Below are 16455 nucleotides of genomic sequence, written 5' to 3'. Positions count from 1 at the left end.
ATTATGGTGGATAGATAGTCACTAAATTTGCAGTGAGAGATGATACACCTGTAAGAGTGGTAGCCATGAAACAAAATCGAAATGTTTACTAGCAAAGGATGGGTAACAAAAATATGTGAAACCTCTTCATTCACTAAATAAATGTCTGGCCTACTCATACCTATGTACATATTAATAAAAACTGTTAAGATCACAGTTAAGAAATCATATTTCAACCATACATTCCCACCTGTAACATTATTTCAATATTTCCTTTACAGTGGAAGGCAACCAGGCAATTACATGCCTGAGTTGGTACATCTTCGTGATAATTTTGCATGACCAAATTACACTAATATTATGAATAGAAACCCCATAAAATACTACTGTGCTATTTTTTACTTCTTGGAACCACCTTTAAAGTTAGAGTTTGAACACTCCCCCACCTGCCATGACTGCAACATCACAGTCAGTCTACCCACATTTTCAATTTTGGGATCTCTCTATTCATAGTGATTCTAGAAGTTAGAGTATAACCTTTTCATTGTTCAAACTGTTTGCCTCTCTCCTGCTCTTCCAAAATGACTGTTCTCTATTTTCACTGAGAGTTTATTGAGAACAGTTCTATTTATATTCATCTTTGTCAGCAAAAATGTTGCTTTGGAAACCAAGTTCCATTATCAAATGCTATAAATCAAGTTCATTTGTGACCAAAATAAGTTCCACTTGTATTACATCAAAGTTAGGGGGTTACCACCAGACCTATTTTCTGTCAGGATAATTGTTTTGAACTTTCAGAGCAGCTGTCTGATTCATTCCATCATCTGTATTGAACAGTCATCCACTGCCTCATTTTCATTGTTATATTAAAATATGTTGGTGTCCAACATTGTTTGTCCATTGTGACAAAACAAAGTCATTTACTGTGAAGTCTTCACTATGAAATAGCAAAATTTGCATTTTTTCTATACATAATGAGAGTGGCATGAGTTTTATAAACCTCTAGCAATTACTATTTTTATGCCTCTTTCCATGCACAGAGATCGTGTGAGAATGAATTTCACAGAAGTTCAAAGTTTTAAAAAACATACAGCAACAACAAATCTGTGTTTCTTTTAATGCACTTTAAAAAGATGAACTAGGCTAAAACGCTTACAAAAAGACATAGGAACTATTGTCATAACCAACAAATTGGGTAACTAAATATTATTTTAAACACGAATCATTTCTCCTACAATAGTTTTTGGAAAGGAATAGTAAGCTGTCAATTTTGATCCTAACAGGGGACCAGATACAGAAAAATCTGACCTGTGTTAAAATTTTATTCAATTAAATGTTGCTAATAGTCTAGGCTCACTCTACCTTAACTAAACCTTTCTGAAGACAATGGATGTTTTTCTAAAACAGATATTCTCAACAGGGAGGATTAGTAATCCTTGATTCTCTACTGACTCTAGAAAGACCTAGAAGGCTAACTAAGTCTGGACATAGGTTTTCAAATGTAATTGTTTTAGAAGTAATTATGTAGGTATGTAAATGTTATGGTAAGCAAGGGAAGACTTTTACTGAGATATAAAAGCTGAGGAACAGTTATAATTACCTTGGTTTCTTTAAGCATAGACTTTAAAGATGATCCAAATTTTTTTAAACCATAGACCACAACCAGATCTCAATTTTTCCACAGATCCTTCACCAAAGTCTTAACTGAAAAGATTACAACAACTGATGAATGTTCTAGAAACAGCTGTAGACCCTTTACACACAGCACCATAGTCAACAGAGCTTGGAAAAGCAATGAACTAGAGAACTATGAACAAGGTATTAGAAAAATAAGTAACAACAAAGAAAAGTAAGTGCATCAATTGACAGTTCTTTACCAAAACAGATTTAGAGAAAAGTTTGGGATTTCTCTAATTATGGCATATTTTAAAGCTCATGCCACATGTATTATGTCTAGTCAAAAATATAAATATTACTTGATAGTAAGGACTGCTCTGCTCCATAAATGATATTTTGTTTTGTCACAAAGGGCAATCTTTTTTATATCTTAATTCTTGCAATATTCTTGGAGTGTTATAAAAATGGGAGAGAGCAAAATACAGAAAGAAAACCAAAAGAATATATCTTATTAAAATATGGAAGACATTCCAACTTATTTCTATCTTAAATTTTCTTTGTGATCTAGATGCTTTGGATGCTTTAAAACATTTGTATTAATGTTATAATTAATGTGAAAAAATACTTTGCAAAATATTTGGATAAATACTCTCTAAATTAATTCTATTTTTTCTTTAGATACATAGCTTACACATATTGAAAAGATCTCTGATTTGCTCTTCTGGCAACTGATATGGAACATCCATGGAAATATATAATTAAATTATTTTTAAAGTTCATTTTTTTATTGCCAAAGAAGGATGTTTCTTGTCAAAGTTATTTTAAATCTTGCTCTTAATATGTTCAGTGTATTATATAACCCCTATAAACACGGTACTTCATTTCCTTTTATAAATAAAGAAAGGTACTTTTATTTTAAAATGAATCAATGCCCATAAAACTACTTTAGGCATGTCAAATATGCAAAAAATATTTAAAGAATTGTGCATGCTTTTGTAAATGTACATGCCCAAGTTTTCATACAACTTCAGCATATATTTTCATACAATCACTTCTAGTTGCATTATTAGCATAGTTTTTATCCTGGCTCTTCAATAATTCAACACAGACCTCAGCAATTAAAAAGTAACCTCTGGTTGATCAGGCTTTACAAGGAGACAGAACATGTACTTTGCAAAATGGCTATAAATATACACAGATAAGTAGGTACACCTTTAATATCTCAACATTTTCAATTTTTTTTCTCCCTTTTTCTCATTATCTAGCTGAACTTTGCTTAAGAAGCCTTAAATCTACAGTCTCAAATGTCAGAACGTACTCCACATTGCTCAACTCTACATGATTTGTACAAAACACACAATGTAAATTGAAGTTGAGATGTTTCAACTTTGCTGATATTCTTTGCTGTTTCTCAAACAATTTTAACGTTTTAGTTCCGAAGACTAAAATCCCTTACAGCAAATGAATCCAGACCACTGTTAGCAAAACTAGTTTATACTGAACAGAAATGCACGTAGTATACCTCAGTGTCCAGTCTCCTGTATTTTAATGTCATGAATTGCAACAAGTGTTTGTATTGTAAAAAATGCTATGCTAAAGCACTACATTTGCACAATGGACAGCCAAATATTTTTGCATTAGAACTTTGAAAAGAAGATGCAAGATAACACCTTTCCATTTAAAATAAGATCAGGTATACTTAAAGTAAAATCTGCTGATTTAAATAATAAAATTCTTACTGCTTTTGGCTCATGCAAGGAATTGAATGCCAATTCAGCAAAAAACACTGATGGAATATTAAAATTTCAATCATTTATAAATGAATTTACATAGCTCAATCATCCAGTCTGCACACCCTTTAAAACAGATAGGAAGAAATACCTCAACTCTTGTTAGAGAGTACAGGCTAACAAGAAGAAATAAACCCAGATTCTTTTCCTCGCTCCATGCAAGTTTTGCTTGTAGGGCTGGCAATTAAGTACATAAAATAATAAAATATTTGCTTAAGCTAACCAAATGAAAATGATAGAAGGAGGAAAAATGGACCCTGAAATGCTGTTTTTTCTCAAACCCAAAGCAGTCTTCAGAGGAGATTTATTTGTCTCAGAGAGGGAACCTTGGCCACTGAGGCAGGTCTCACCAACTCCTTTCTGAACTAACTTGCAATACTCAATTTCTACCTCAAACAACAGATATTAAAAGTAATACTGTATTTTCTTAGCGCTATTTTTTTTTCAGTAAAACTGTAAAACAGGAACTGGCTACAGCTGTGTTTTCATTAATTTATGACCCTTTTGGCCAGGGAAAGAAAGTATTGCTAATCTAAATGAACCAATGGAATAAAACTTTTCTCATTTATTGTTTTGTCAGATGAGTAGCTTAATACAGAATGATTTCCATTTTTTTCAATGATATCAGACACTAACTTTTTAGGAACTGGATTACCATGCAAAAATGAACATCAAACTATAATGAATACTATAACAGACTGCTCTTGCTATTTGAAAACCACTGATCATGCATATCACTTACATGATCCTGTCATGCTGAGCTATCCATTACAATGATCACAATGAAAGTAACATATTTGCATGACGTAGTTTTACAACATCTTCCTCATATGAATTTTTTCTTTCCATTATTTATTCTACTGTTCATTTTAATAATGACCTCTCTCCATCTTATCTTTCATTAGCTGTTCCTAAGGCCTAATTCCTAAAGTTCTAACACTTCAAAATCTGTCTAGCCTTATTTTCATAAAACTTTATGAAAACTATATGAAAATTTCCATTTCTACTCAAGACTAGAATTCTGAAATCATCACTTCTTGACAAAAATTAAAAGTGTGATTTTTGGCCTTTAAAAATTTTTCTGTTCACATTTTTCACAGCTTGTTGTTTCTCCAAAATTATTCTATTGGCCACAATACTCATTACAAGGGGGTAATGCAGTAGAGCATATTCATTTACTCATAAAATTAAATACAAAAGGACAAATCAAATATATGTACATATTACTTTTCTACCAGTGTATCTTCATATGCCTTGACAGAGACATTTTTCAACTTTCCCTTAATGTCTTGTTTGCTATTGTATCTATTTTGCTAATGTGTATTGCTGCATTTTGACCTCATACAGTTTGCTCTTCCATTTTATGTCAGTATTACCATTTATATCAAGTGCCTAGTAAATTACATTTTGCTGTCAATGGGTTATATTTCTGGTATATATTTTGAAACAATATTTACAATTCAAGCTAAGAAAAAGTAACAATAAACTAATAACAAGGTCTCACAGATTACTTCATAATATGCTGAAATTGAGCTGAGTTAGGCAGTCAAAGAGAAAGTCAAACTTGACAATGTCCATATTTTAACATAATATAAATTTTCTTAACATTTATAAAATCCAAGGTTTTACCATTGTCTTGAAGCAGAAGTGACCCTCTATTTACATGATCAAAGCCTTTCACCCATATACCCTTTAATGACTTCACACTACTAATTCTAAAGCAGAAAACATTACTGAATATTCTCTTGATTTTTACAAATGTGTGCTAAGATTAGGTGGTTCAAGATATCTGAATAATACACCTAGCGATAAGAAGACAGTTTCATTAGGTGCTCAGCCTGTTATAATGAAAGACACTAAGCTATCCTGAATAGTTCATATTTGCCAGTGGTGAAAAACACTCAGCTGGCGTAGACAAGTTACCACATCTTTCAAAGAACTCCGAAAGGAACTAACAGAAATTCTTCTACAAACCATAAACCCCTTTCCTGTTGAAGTCAGGTTTTGTTTTTGTTTTTCTTCCTATTTCGATTGCTTCAAGATTTTACTACAGATCTTACCTCAAAGTCCCTCTGATCAAGAATTCTCTTTTCCCTGGGAAGTCAGCAATGGAAGCAATTCAACTGTAAACCCATCACAAAGGTAAAAGAGCTGGTTTTCCCTTCACTGATAGAAGGTAAACTAAAGGAACACTGATGGACCCTTTCCTATTCCATTTGCTTCCCAGGCTTGGAGACCTTTGGGGCCTCCCAGGTGTTTGAGCAGTGGCAATCCCCATCCTTGTGGACATCTTAGGAAAAACAAATACAAACACAGCACACTGTAAGGATTCAAAAATACCCATCCCTATGAATCCCAGGTCAATACAGAGACTATGTAAAACATTGTGTCTATGCAGATCTTTGCATCAGTTTCCTTTTGATTCAAAAATCTGTTTAATTCATGGGTTAGAGTCTTGTACGATGAAAAGTATTTCTTCTGAATGAATTCTCCAAACCAGTCTCCCTCACAGATGTCTTACCAAGCTTTTCAAAATTTAGATTGTTATTAACAATAATGTTTCACACTATTACATATTAATTAATTGCAATAGTACTTATTATATTTACAAGATAATAATATTAAAATATTATAGGACCCAATGGAACAGACAATTAGGTGATAAAGTCTAAATTGGAATTTTATTTGCATACCTTTCTGTTTATCTATTTTTCTTTTCTGCTTAGGACTCAGAAAGATAGCTTATCCAGGGTAGTAGCCATCTTCATTTGACTAAAGGTAGTCTAAACAAATAGTGTTTCAAAACAAGTAGTCACTACAGTAAAATGATCCACTTTCTCAAAAGTCGCATAAATAGTACATGCAAGGAGATGCCAGCTAGTAAATGCACTGTTGCATTAAAGCTATTAGAGAAAGAAAATAATCCTTATTTTAAAAGCAGTGTGATTTCTGAAACAGATAAACATATAAAATCCCCAACATATATATATGTATATATTTATATATTTAACATATATATTTAAAAAAAAGACTAACCTATTCACAGTAAAGTCTGTAGATGACTGGTGACAAAACTGTTTCTTTAGCCTGACAAAAAAAAAAAAAAAAAAAATACAAGCCAACCTAGAATTTGGCAAATGAGTATGCAGAGCCTGGGGTGCGATCCTGATACTTTATTAGGAGCTTAAGTATCTTGGTTTGGTTATTGGCTTAATTCCCTAGAAGGAAACAATTTTTGTGGTTATTCTAGCTCAGGGCAAAGACTCTTTATCTGTTGTGTTGCTCTTTATATGCTCTCAGTCAGTAGGTTTGTTGAGAAAATCTTTTCTCAAATTACCCAGAAACATCTGAGTTGAAGGAAAACGTTTCATAAGAATCTTGAAATACTAAGATTTATTTTTAAATGGAACTTCTTAAAGACAATGATAGGCATTATTGGTACTGTATTTATAAATAATAAAAATTGGCTCATTCTGTATCAAAGTCAATCAGTGTTAGGTATAATCAGTGGAACTAGTTATTCTAAGTCAAGCATGACAGTTTTACAATAGCAATATGTAGCTAGTTTAAATTAATGTTGTCCTAAAAGGAAACGTGAATTCTACAAATCAGTAGTGAAGAATCTAGCTGCTGGTAATATCAATTCAACTAAAACATACACATTTTCAGTAGCTAAAATTTATTGCTTCTGCCCTTCAAGTTTCAACATAATTTTTAAATACATGGAAAATCTCTGTTAACAGTTTTAATAAAAGTGCTACTTGCTATTTATCTTCTAAAATACTCTCCTTGGAATGTTCTTGAGTTTAATCATTTTCTATGTATAGCAAGTCTGCCATCTAGTGCTTTATGGCCATCTCTAGAAGATGTTTTATTTCAGGATTTTTTTATTATTATTATAACTATACTTATACTCTAAGTTCATGAATGCATATACATGCATGTGCATATACACACACACTGCTTAAAAATCCCATTTTGTCTTCTTGCTGACAGCTTGCATTACATGTTTCAACAGCTACTCAGGCCTATTTGTATCTCTAGCATAAAGCCATCTTATAATTGTGTTCATTGACTGTGAGAGCTACTCAAAAACTAAGAGCAACCAGAGCTAAGTGTCATTCCAGATCTATCACCCACCTACCCCTAGAACAATTCTCTTCAGATGCTGCTTATGTCTGTGCTGTCAATCAACTCTTCTGTGAAGACGACGACCTAGTTTTCAAGTTTTCAACCCTTTCATTGTGCCGGATTATCGAAAAGCAGGTTGACCACATAGAAAATTTGGTATAGTATTTAAAAAGATTTTTTTCAACAGTTTTGTTTCCTCCCCTCCTTATTTTAAAATTACATTACAAATAACATAATTTTATAGCTGCTGTTGAAAATTGTCCTATATTAGAGCTTTGATTATAAAATCAGAAAAAAAAAAAAAAAAAAAAAAAAAAAGAAGCATATTCAAATAGTAATGACTGAGCCTGAAATTTATATTGACAGCAAAAATAAGTATGTGTTATGCTACCCTTTTGGTGTGAGACATTATCAAACTGAAGTTTCTAAAAAGTAATTAGAGGTAAAATGCTGCAAATTACTTTTAAAATCTGTTCTGTGTATCAAAGCATCTTTCTTGTTAGCAGTATTACAAAAAATAAACAAGCAAAAAGTCAGAAAGGAAAAATACAAACACCTCTAAAGGAATGCCAGCGCTTTTACTCCAAAGTCCGGACATCAAAAACTAATTAAAATTTGTCTTCATTTTTTTTTTGTTATCAAGTGACATGAATTTTAAATGAATGGACATTTTGGATATGAGAAGACATATAAGGGATATAAGAAACAAGAGTTTGTTTTTGTTTCAGGTACCACTCACTTTGCATAACAGTGTCACTTAAAAGATTCAAAATTAAAATTGTATTTCATAAAAGAGTACGAATAATGGTAAGGAACAGCACCTTTCTTTATTTTACCCTTTTTTAAGCTCTGAGGTATCAGCAGTAATGGGGCTACTGCAGCTCCAGGACTGCAATAGAATCCTTACAAGGTTCTACAGCCAGAAGCAAAATTCCCTTCTTCTTCCTCAACTCCCTGCACAGATACCAGATTTTATCTTAAGAGCTTTCTCTGAATACACACTTCATGCTTCCTCACCAATTTCAGATATGAAAGTATCATTCTTCATCTTGGTAAGTTGCTGGTATACCGAGAGAATTGCATATTGCTATCCTTTCTATATGTACCTCAAGGAAGCAAGGAATAGTGTTATAAACTATAATTATTTTATTGCTGAGAGCATGGAATTGCACAGTAAAGCCTTAAATCTATTATTCAGATTGCTCCCCCCAAAATTGTTACAAAATATTTAGTAGCACACATATGATCATATTTTCCCACAGTGTACTTCTAGTAAAATATAATGAAATTGTATTATTAATTAAATTTAAAATTAAAATGAAGTAGTAATAATTAAAGTATCCAAAGAATTTTTAAAAAATATATTAGTATTGTTTTCTTGCTAGTTATTACGTTGGATTTTTTAGTGATAAACATGTGAGAACTCCACAATGTTTTCTCTGGCTTTCCATTTATTCCCTTCACTTCCACTAGGCTGACAAGGAAAGCTCGGTGGTACCAAGGATCTGCAGTAGAACTGAACCTTAAGGCTCCTGCAGATGGGCCTACTGCCTTCCTTTTTTATATGCTTCAACCCAGAATATTTGCAATGGTGGCTGATTTACTGTGTGAAGGCTTCCACAAATGGCATTTCATAAAACACAGAGCTGAGAGGAAGATTAGAAAGAGCTGTGGAGGAAAACACAATGAAGTTAGGTAAATAGTTGAAATTTGTACATTCTTTCAGACTCTTCTGTGGATAGATATTACTGCTTGCTCTTTTTTCAAAGGCTTTAAACCCAACAAATCTCCAAAGACAAATATTCTGATGAAGATTGGGGGGGAAGAGAGAAAAAAAAAAAAAGAGAGAGAGATCCATAAATGGGCTTTAATTTTACAGAAATCCGTGAATTATTTAGCTCACTGCTTTTTTAAATTTTCTTCATAAGTGACCCATCCCCTCCTGACCTCTATTCATTACTGGATTCTCTTTCTCAAAGGTCATGTTCTAATCTCAAAAGCTAAAAACTGCTCTTCAGTGCAGTAGACATTACGGTATTACTCTGGATACATAATGCAGCTCTGAATGCAAAATGCAAGTTTCTACTGCTTTTTCTTTGAGTTTAGAGTTATAGAATCATAAAATATCTGCCTAGCCCAGAGATGAAACAACAGATTCATCAGAATTGTTAGGTTACTGTTATTTTACTGAAAGGCAACAACACTTGTATATTGCTGAATGTATGAGTTTCATACTCTATGAAGTGTCCTGCCCTGTAACCCACCACTGCTACCTGTTTCAAAAGAGCAACCCATCTGCAGAACCAAATGGAGAAGCTACTAGTTCCCATTTTTCATTGCTGATAGTAGTAGCCAGAAGTTATTATATATGTACGTTTTTCAACTACTTTGTCTTGGCTGGCTACTCAAATGATAGCTAGGAATTGTCAATGGCATACACAACTCTTGGGAGCCCAGCTCCAGGAGTGTAGCACTGCCTGAACCACAAAAAATGCTCCTGCTCACAATCTTCCTGGGGAGAACTTTAGCAAAATGGACAAAAGGAAGAGAAGAATTGCTTCTGCACACCTAGTGTTAACTAACATCTGGAAATTCTGACAACCATGCAGGCAAACAACCATGCCAGTGAATAATGCAATTTACACTCGCAGTATTGATTTGTTGTAAGCTTTTATGCCTGTGCACAGGGTAGTATCAGAAACAGTTGTAGTTTTTGTTTCAAATGTATCATTGGCACTGTGACACTCCAACTAATGTACATATAAAAGACGTTTTGGAAAGTTTTCAGCCATAGCAATATGGTTTTCTGAAAGAGGTTTATGCAGGAGAGTATAATATCCTTTCAAAACTAGTGATTGTTAGCAAGCCTATAATCCACCGTCTATCTAACATATCATGAATTATGTAGTTAAACTCTCATTTTCTCTGGAGCACTGGTTTAATTATTTATCCATTTATGATTTAAAGCATTGTGTCTGAATACAACCCAGGTCAAAATCATGAAAAGTGGCATTCATCCCAGGAATTCTTCACAATCAGTCTAAAACCATCTGGTTTTGCTGCATGTTTCTTTGCACCCAGAAGCACTGGTTCTGACAGCAGCATATTTCTAATGCTGACATGTGAAGAACTAATCCACCAATTTGGATGCACACTTTGCTATCTAGGTGTCACTGTTATACATCACACTAGCTCAGATACCAAAGAACAACAACAACAAATACATATCCATCATGACAAAATATTATATTTATGGTTTGTGTACATGCGTAAGTCAGCTGAACAACCATCTCTGGCCTCCACTCAGCATTCATTTATATGGATTGAATCAGCTTGTGATCATGCACAGAAAGATTGGCTTCTAATAGAAAGGCCTGGAGATACAGAGCCTCCCTCCTAGAAACAGAGGCACAATACAGAAGCAGACCTGTTCTCAACCTACAAGAATATTCACAAAGGAAAACAGAACTGTGGCTTTTAAATTCATGAAACTCTTTCTTTTGTATTTATATTCTCCTTTTTATTATTTATAAGAAATCCTTGATAAGGTTTTCTCTGATATTTCTAAACAACAGTATATCAAACATTCCTGGCCTGGGAAATCCTTCCTCTTATGAACTTCCTGAACTGCAAATTGCAGGATGTAGAGATCACTATATGGTTGCCCATTCGCTATAAGAGTATAGCAAATAAAAGTATAGTGAATGTCCCCAGACATTCGTATTTGGCCACTACTGACAACGTGGTAATAGAATAGACATCTAGCTACTCATACATTATATTATACATTCAGCACTTTTCTAATTCTTGTATCTATGGGTGAAGTTTGTTCTCATCCTCATACTCTGAGCATTTGTTTTCTCTGCTGTGTTTTTTCAGTCATGCAGAGAAGTCATGAAGAATTAAATTAATTTTAATAGAAGCAATGGACTGCAATTTTCACACAGTCTGGATAAGCATTGAAGGTTCTTCCTGTTATGGATGTCCTACTCTACTTTCATTAAGTTTTGATAATTTAAACGAAGTAGGAAAACTACTTAGGTCCAGTGTTGCCAAGTTTTGAAATGCCATATTAGAATGAAATCTGATGTTTAATAAGCTGCTCCTGTCACCCATAGGATTTGGCAACTTTGCTGCTCTGTTTATCTTTTTGTTTAGTATTTGTATTTAGACTAAGCCTCTACAGTGCTTCAACATGCTATCTAAATCTCATTTCTACATAAATCTTGTTCTTTTTGATAATGTTAGATATGTCTGTAAATTTTCCTTTGTTCTCATTGGTGCTCAGATAGCTTCTACAATCTCAGCATTGTCTATGTACAGCAGTAATATTTTGCTTGCTCTCCTACATCATTATTAGGAAGAAACAAATAAGAAAGGAATTAAAACAATCTGTGCTATCCAACTGGCTAACTATTAAGTTCAGACTTTACTTACTAAGTTAAACAGCCTACTGGTAGTAATACTAGATTAATACCAGTCACATTCCCCTTCCTAGGCTTGAAGACAGCAATGACAGGCAAGAGGGAAGAGAGAACTACACAAGAGCCAGGCAAAGTAGGCAGAGAGCAAAAGATGGAAGCAGCTGAATTACGTACAGGGCAGTAGGTATTCACAATATCACAAGTTGCAGGAAGTTTCTCTAAGGGAACAAGTGTTCTCAATCCTGCTTTTAAGAGAAACTGAGGTCATCCTATAACATACAAAAGTTAGCCATACACTCAGGATTGAATTCTAAGGTTTGGACTCAGAAAAACATTCCAATTCAGGATAGCATTTTCACAAGTCAGTAAAGTAAAATTTAAGCACATAAAACATAGCCACTTTGAAGATTGTGAAACTTAAGCATGTGACTAAAAACTTTCCTGAAGATCTCAACCACTACAGCAAATTCTTAGTTGTATTCCTATTTCAGTACCATTCACTGATCTTGATACTAAATGGTAGAAACAAATTTGTCTAGAAGTTTCATTTCTCATAAGTTTATGCTGCTAATAAGATTACACTATTTTCTGTTAATTTGTTTTTCTTCAGTATTTTCCTTCCTCCTGAGCAACTAGTATTCCTATAATGTAGAAAATAAGAATGTTCTTCACTTCAAGGAGAAGAAAAAGGGCAGTAGAGGTATTTAAATAGAAAATTCCTACAGAGAAGTGAAATAAGCTTAGAAAAATATCATCCAAATGAGTACATTCTACAAAAGCAAAACATTTTCTTACACAAATTACAGTCCATGGTAAAGTCATACCTTAAAATACTTCTACATATATGAAATCAAAGCACCACTTTATGACACATATGTATTTAATACATGATTTAGCAGGTAATGTATGGTGCCAATAAGCAATTGTCACTGAAATCCTAGGTCAGTCAGTTATCCATAAATTAAAAAATTATTTCCCATTATGATGCATTAACCACTAAATGGAAGAAACAGAATTCCATTATTTTAAATTACTTCAGGCTCCTTCTTACCTCCAGATAAAATAACCCTGAAAGAAGTTTATACATTAAATTTTAAATAACTGAAAGTATTAGAAGATTTATCATTCCAGAACAACAGGATCTTAAAATATTTTGAAATCTGACAGAAGAAAAATAATGGTAGTGAGCTAAAGGTGAAAGGCTATCTTGAATATAGTACAATTTGTCTCCGATATGATTTATAGACCCAACCTGCAACATGATAGCAAAAATAAGGTTTTTCTTGGAGGTGCCTGAGGTCTACAAATCTCATTACTGTCATTTCTTTCCCATCTCTTAAATTTAATAGCATTTATTTTTAAAAGACTAAACAAATGTTGATGCACACATCTAAAATAGTCTCAATAGCACTCTCTTCATTGTACAAACTGCTCATGTGCTTATTACCCATCTTCAAATTTATACAATTTATAAAACAAATATTTAATCCCATAAATACTGAAATTTCTGTTTGAAGTAATAAAAATGTATTATGGAGACAAACAACAAGTGGATTTACTTTTATTATTATTATTATTAACAACATCTTCAAAACAGTTTTAGGAGAATTTTCAATTAGGTCTACTTTATGTAAACTGTCAATAATGAAGGCACTACATTGGAAATAAAATATTTTAAAATGAACTTCCATTTAGAAGTGTTACACTTGAACTTGTCTGTGATTAAAAAAAGCAAAAATTTTAAATAACTGACAAGAGGAATGCATAAGACCTAGGGATATGCCAACATCTGTAATAATGTATACTTCAATTTTGTTCTGTAAAACATATCTGGTAGATGCAAACCATTTAAGGTAGATAGAAGTAGTAGTTAAAAAAAAAAAAAATTATTAGGCAAATGATGCCTTAAAAAGATTCTAAAAGAAAACTTTCTAAAGGGATGGTACACATATATTCAGAGATAAATCTTTATGCAAAATTAGGTTGGAGGTAGAGATGGTGTTAAGAAATAATATATAAATTGATCCAGTCGTCTAACATTCAGCCAGTATGTGCAAAAGTCACAAGAGATAAAACAGTGTTCTCCAGCAACACATATTTTTTTAATGATGATTAAAATACTTATTTAACATTGATATTGGCACAGCAAAATTGGCACAGCTCTCGAAGGGATTTCTGCACATGGGTAATAAGCATTCCCATCCCTTCAGGTCTTTCATTAAGACTATCAGAAATGTAATGCTTCAAAAGTTAATTTGCCTGAGGCATCTCTTCTACAACTAAAAGAACATGGAGACAACACACATGCTCTACCATTTTATGATCCTCTGGAGAACAGCTGTGCGTCATGTCCCTGGGAGGCATACCAGCTAAGCCATTCACATTGTCCCCAGGAAATGCTCTGCTTTGCCTATTTGCATTTTCCCATCACAAATTCTGTCTTTTAAACAATGACACAATTATATGTTCATTTTGTTCATGTACAGAAATATAATGCTTGTTCACTGCTTCTAAGCTAGGAGTAAGGATTCAACTTTCTGTATACTTTAATTTGCTTTCTCTTGGACAAAGTAATAACCAGAAAAGCCCAGTGGGACATTTTACTTTTCAAACTATCAACATGCCCTAACTTCAAAAAATCCCAAGAAAAATATTTATTTTTTCAGAGGTAATGAAATTGTCACACAATGTGTAAACAGCATTTAAGCACTAAACATTAAAAATATAAGTACTCACAGTAACATGTTCCCCTAAGCGGATTTCCAAGATACCTATTTTCAGAGTCACAGCTGCAGGGGGAAAAAGACAAAACCAAACATTCCCATTAAACACAGCATAGTTTTAACACAAATGCAGCTAAAATATTCCAAATATCATGACTTTGATTACTAGCAGTGCAAGCACAAGGAAATAAAGGAATTTGATATAGCACTTAATCAGGGTGTGCTACTTTCTGGAACCACCTCTCTCTCCTTTCAAAAGAAACCCTGAGTGACTTGGCTCTTGAATAAGGCATTGCAGTCATGCTTAAAATGGGTGCCTAGTGTAGGACTCAGCTCAGGTGGTATGTCTCCACTAATGAATAAAGGGGAGCCAGGCAGGGATGCTGAGCGTGGGATCTCTAATTATCTGTACTGCCTCAGGGGATTGCTCATCCCGTGGCTGGTTTTGATCTTTCCACTGGCTTTCTCTGAGAAGACAGCTGAGTCAGAGATTGTTCACTTCAGAAACTGTTCCCAAATACATCTCTTTCTAACATACACAGTCCTGAAACACTACCAAAGCAGGCTTTGTGCAATGACACCTTCCACACATGCTCATAATATTCATTCAAAATACCCATAAGCATTAAATAATGACTACATTTTCACAGCACTACAGAGGACCTAGACATGCTCCAAAGCTATGCAGACTGCTCTAGAGTGGCTAGGCCTAAGCTACGTGGCTGTAACTAGTCCATGGCAACTGTTTCTGAGGCCAGAAATTGCAGCTGGGTATGTAGCACCATAAGCACAGAGGTGTCTCAGCTACTCAGCCTCTCTGAATTTCAGAGGCAGTTGCTTCTTGTCATTGACTAGGCACAGGGCACCAGGCGAAATTTAGGCACAGTGTACTGTGTCCAGGTTGGTGCTGCTGCAAAACATATACATAAAAAGAAATGGAAAAACATCTTTCTTATAAAGATACATGGCTGTATTCGGAGACACAGAATATCCTACAGAATAACATAGTGATGATACTGAGTTACATAACATTTCACTAAAAACACCACATACGTTAATACAAAATGATTACCCTGCTCTTGGCTTTCTTGGTTATTTCACAGAAATCTCCAGCAAGATTATAATTTTCTATTAAATATACAGAATGGTTCATAAAACAAAGAGAAAACTTATCACTGCCTATTAAATTTCATAGAAATATTTTCCCACAGGAAATCTGGCTCAGTTAATAGCTTGGACTACTTTTTCATTACTTTGCTCTCTTAGAGAAACTCGAATTGCAAGGATATTTTTGTTGTTTTTTGTTATGTTATTTGTGAGTAATATTAAAAAACTTTCTCACTTAGATGTCATATCAGCTAACCAGTTGCAAACTGTAGAATAATATTTGCCTTTCTGTTGCTCTCTACAATAGTTTTCTAACTGGTGTTTGTTACCATACTAACTGTTACTTAAAAACAGGTCGAGAACCTCCTTGAATCTTTGTTACAATATCAAAAAGAAAATAACAGACCCAACACATAAACAGAAAAAAAAAAAAAAAAAAAAAAAAAAAAAAAAAAAAAACCACTAAAAAATGAAAACAGAACACACAAAAAAAAAATCAGAAAAAAAAAAAAAGACAATGTTCTGGACTCTGTTCTTGCCCATTCCTATTCTCACATTGGTGAGAGAGAGAGACCTCCTTGCTGGGTAAGCTACACAGAAATTCACCACCATTATTTTTGGCATAGAAAAAAACCTTTTCCCTAAACTCCAAGAAACAAAAAAGGCATATGCTTTAATTGTAGG

General features: G+C 33.6%; 1 protein-coding gene across 17 annotated transcripts in view; it reads right to left on the bottom strand.

Moving 5' to 3' along the window:
- The window catches only part of ATRNL1 (attractin like 1), a 493325-nt gene that overhangs the window by 294775 nt on the left and 182095 nt on the right, over nt 1-16455 (bottom strand). For all 17 annotated transcript variants that reach the window (XM_072039818.1, XM_072039817.1, XM_072039820.1 and 14 more), the window contains one exon: nt 14678-14730. In XM_072039818.1, coding sequence (XP_071895919.1) covers nt 14678-14730 — 53 coding nt within the window. The remainder of the gene's footprint in view (nt 1-14677; nt 14731-16455) is intronic.

The sequence above is a fragment of the Anas platyrhynchos genome, chromosome 6, assembly GCF_047663525.1.
Source record: "Anas platyrhynchos isolate ZD024472 breed Pekin duck chromosome 6, IASCAAS_PekinDuck_T2T, whole genome shotgun sequence".
In the NCBI taxonomy this organism is placed as follows: Eukaryota; Metazoa; Chordata; class Aves; order Anseriformes; family Anatidae; genus Anas; species Anas platyrhynchos.
Note: the sequence above shows the minus strand (reverse complement) of the source record. Positions and strands in the feature narration are given on the sequence as shown.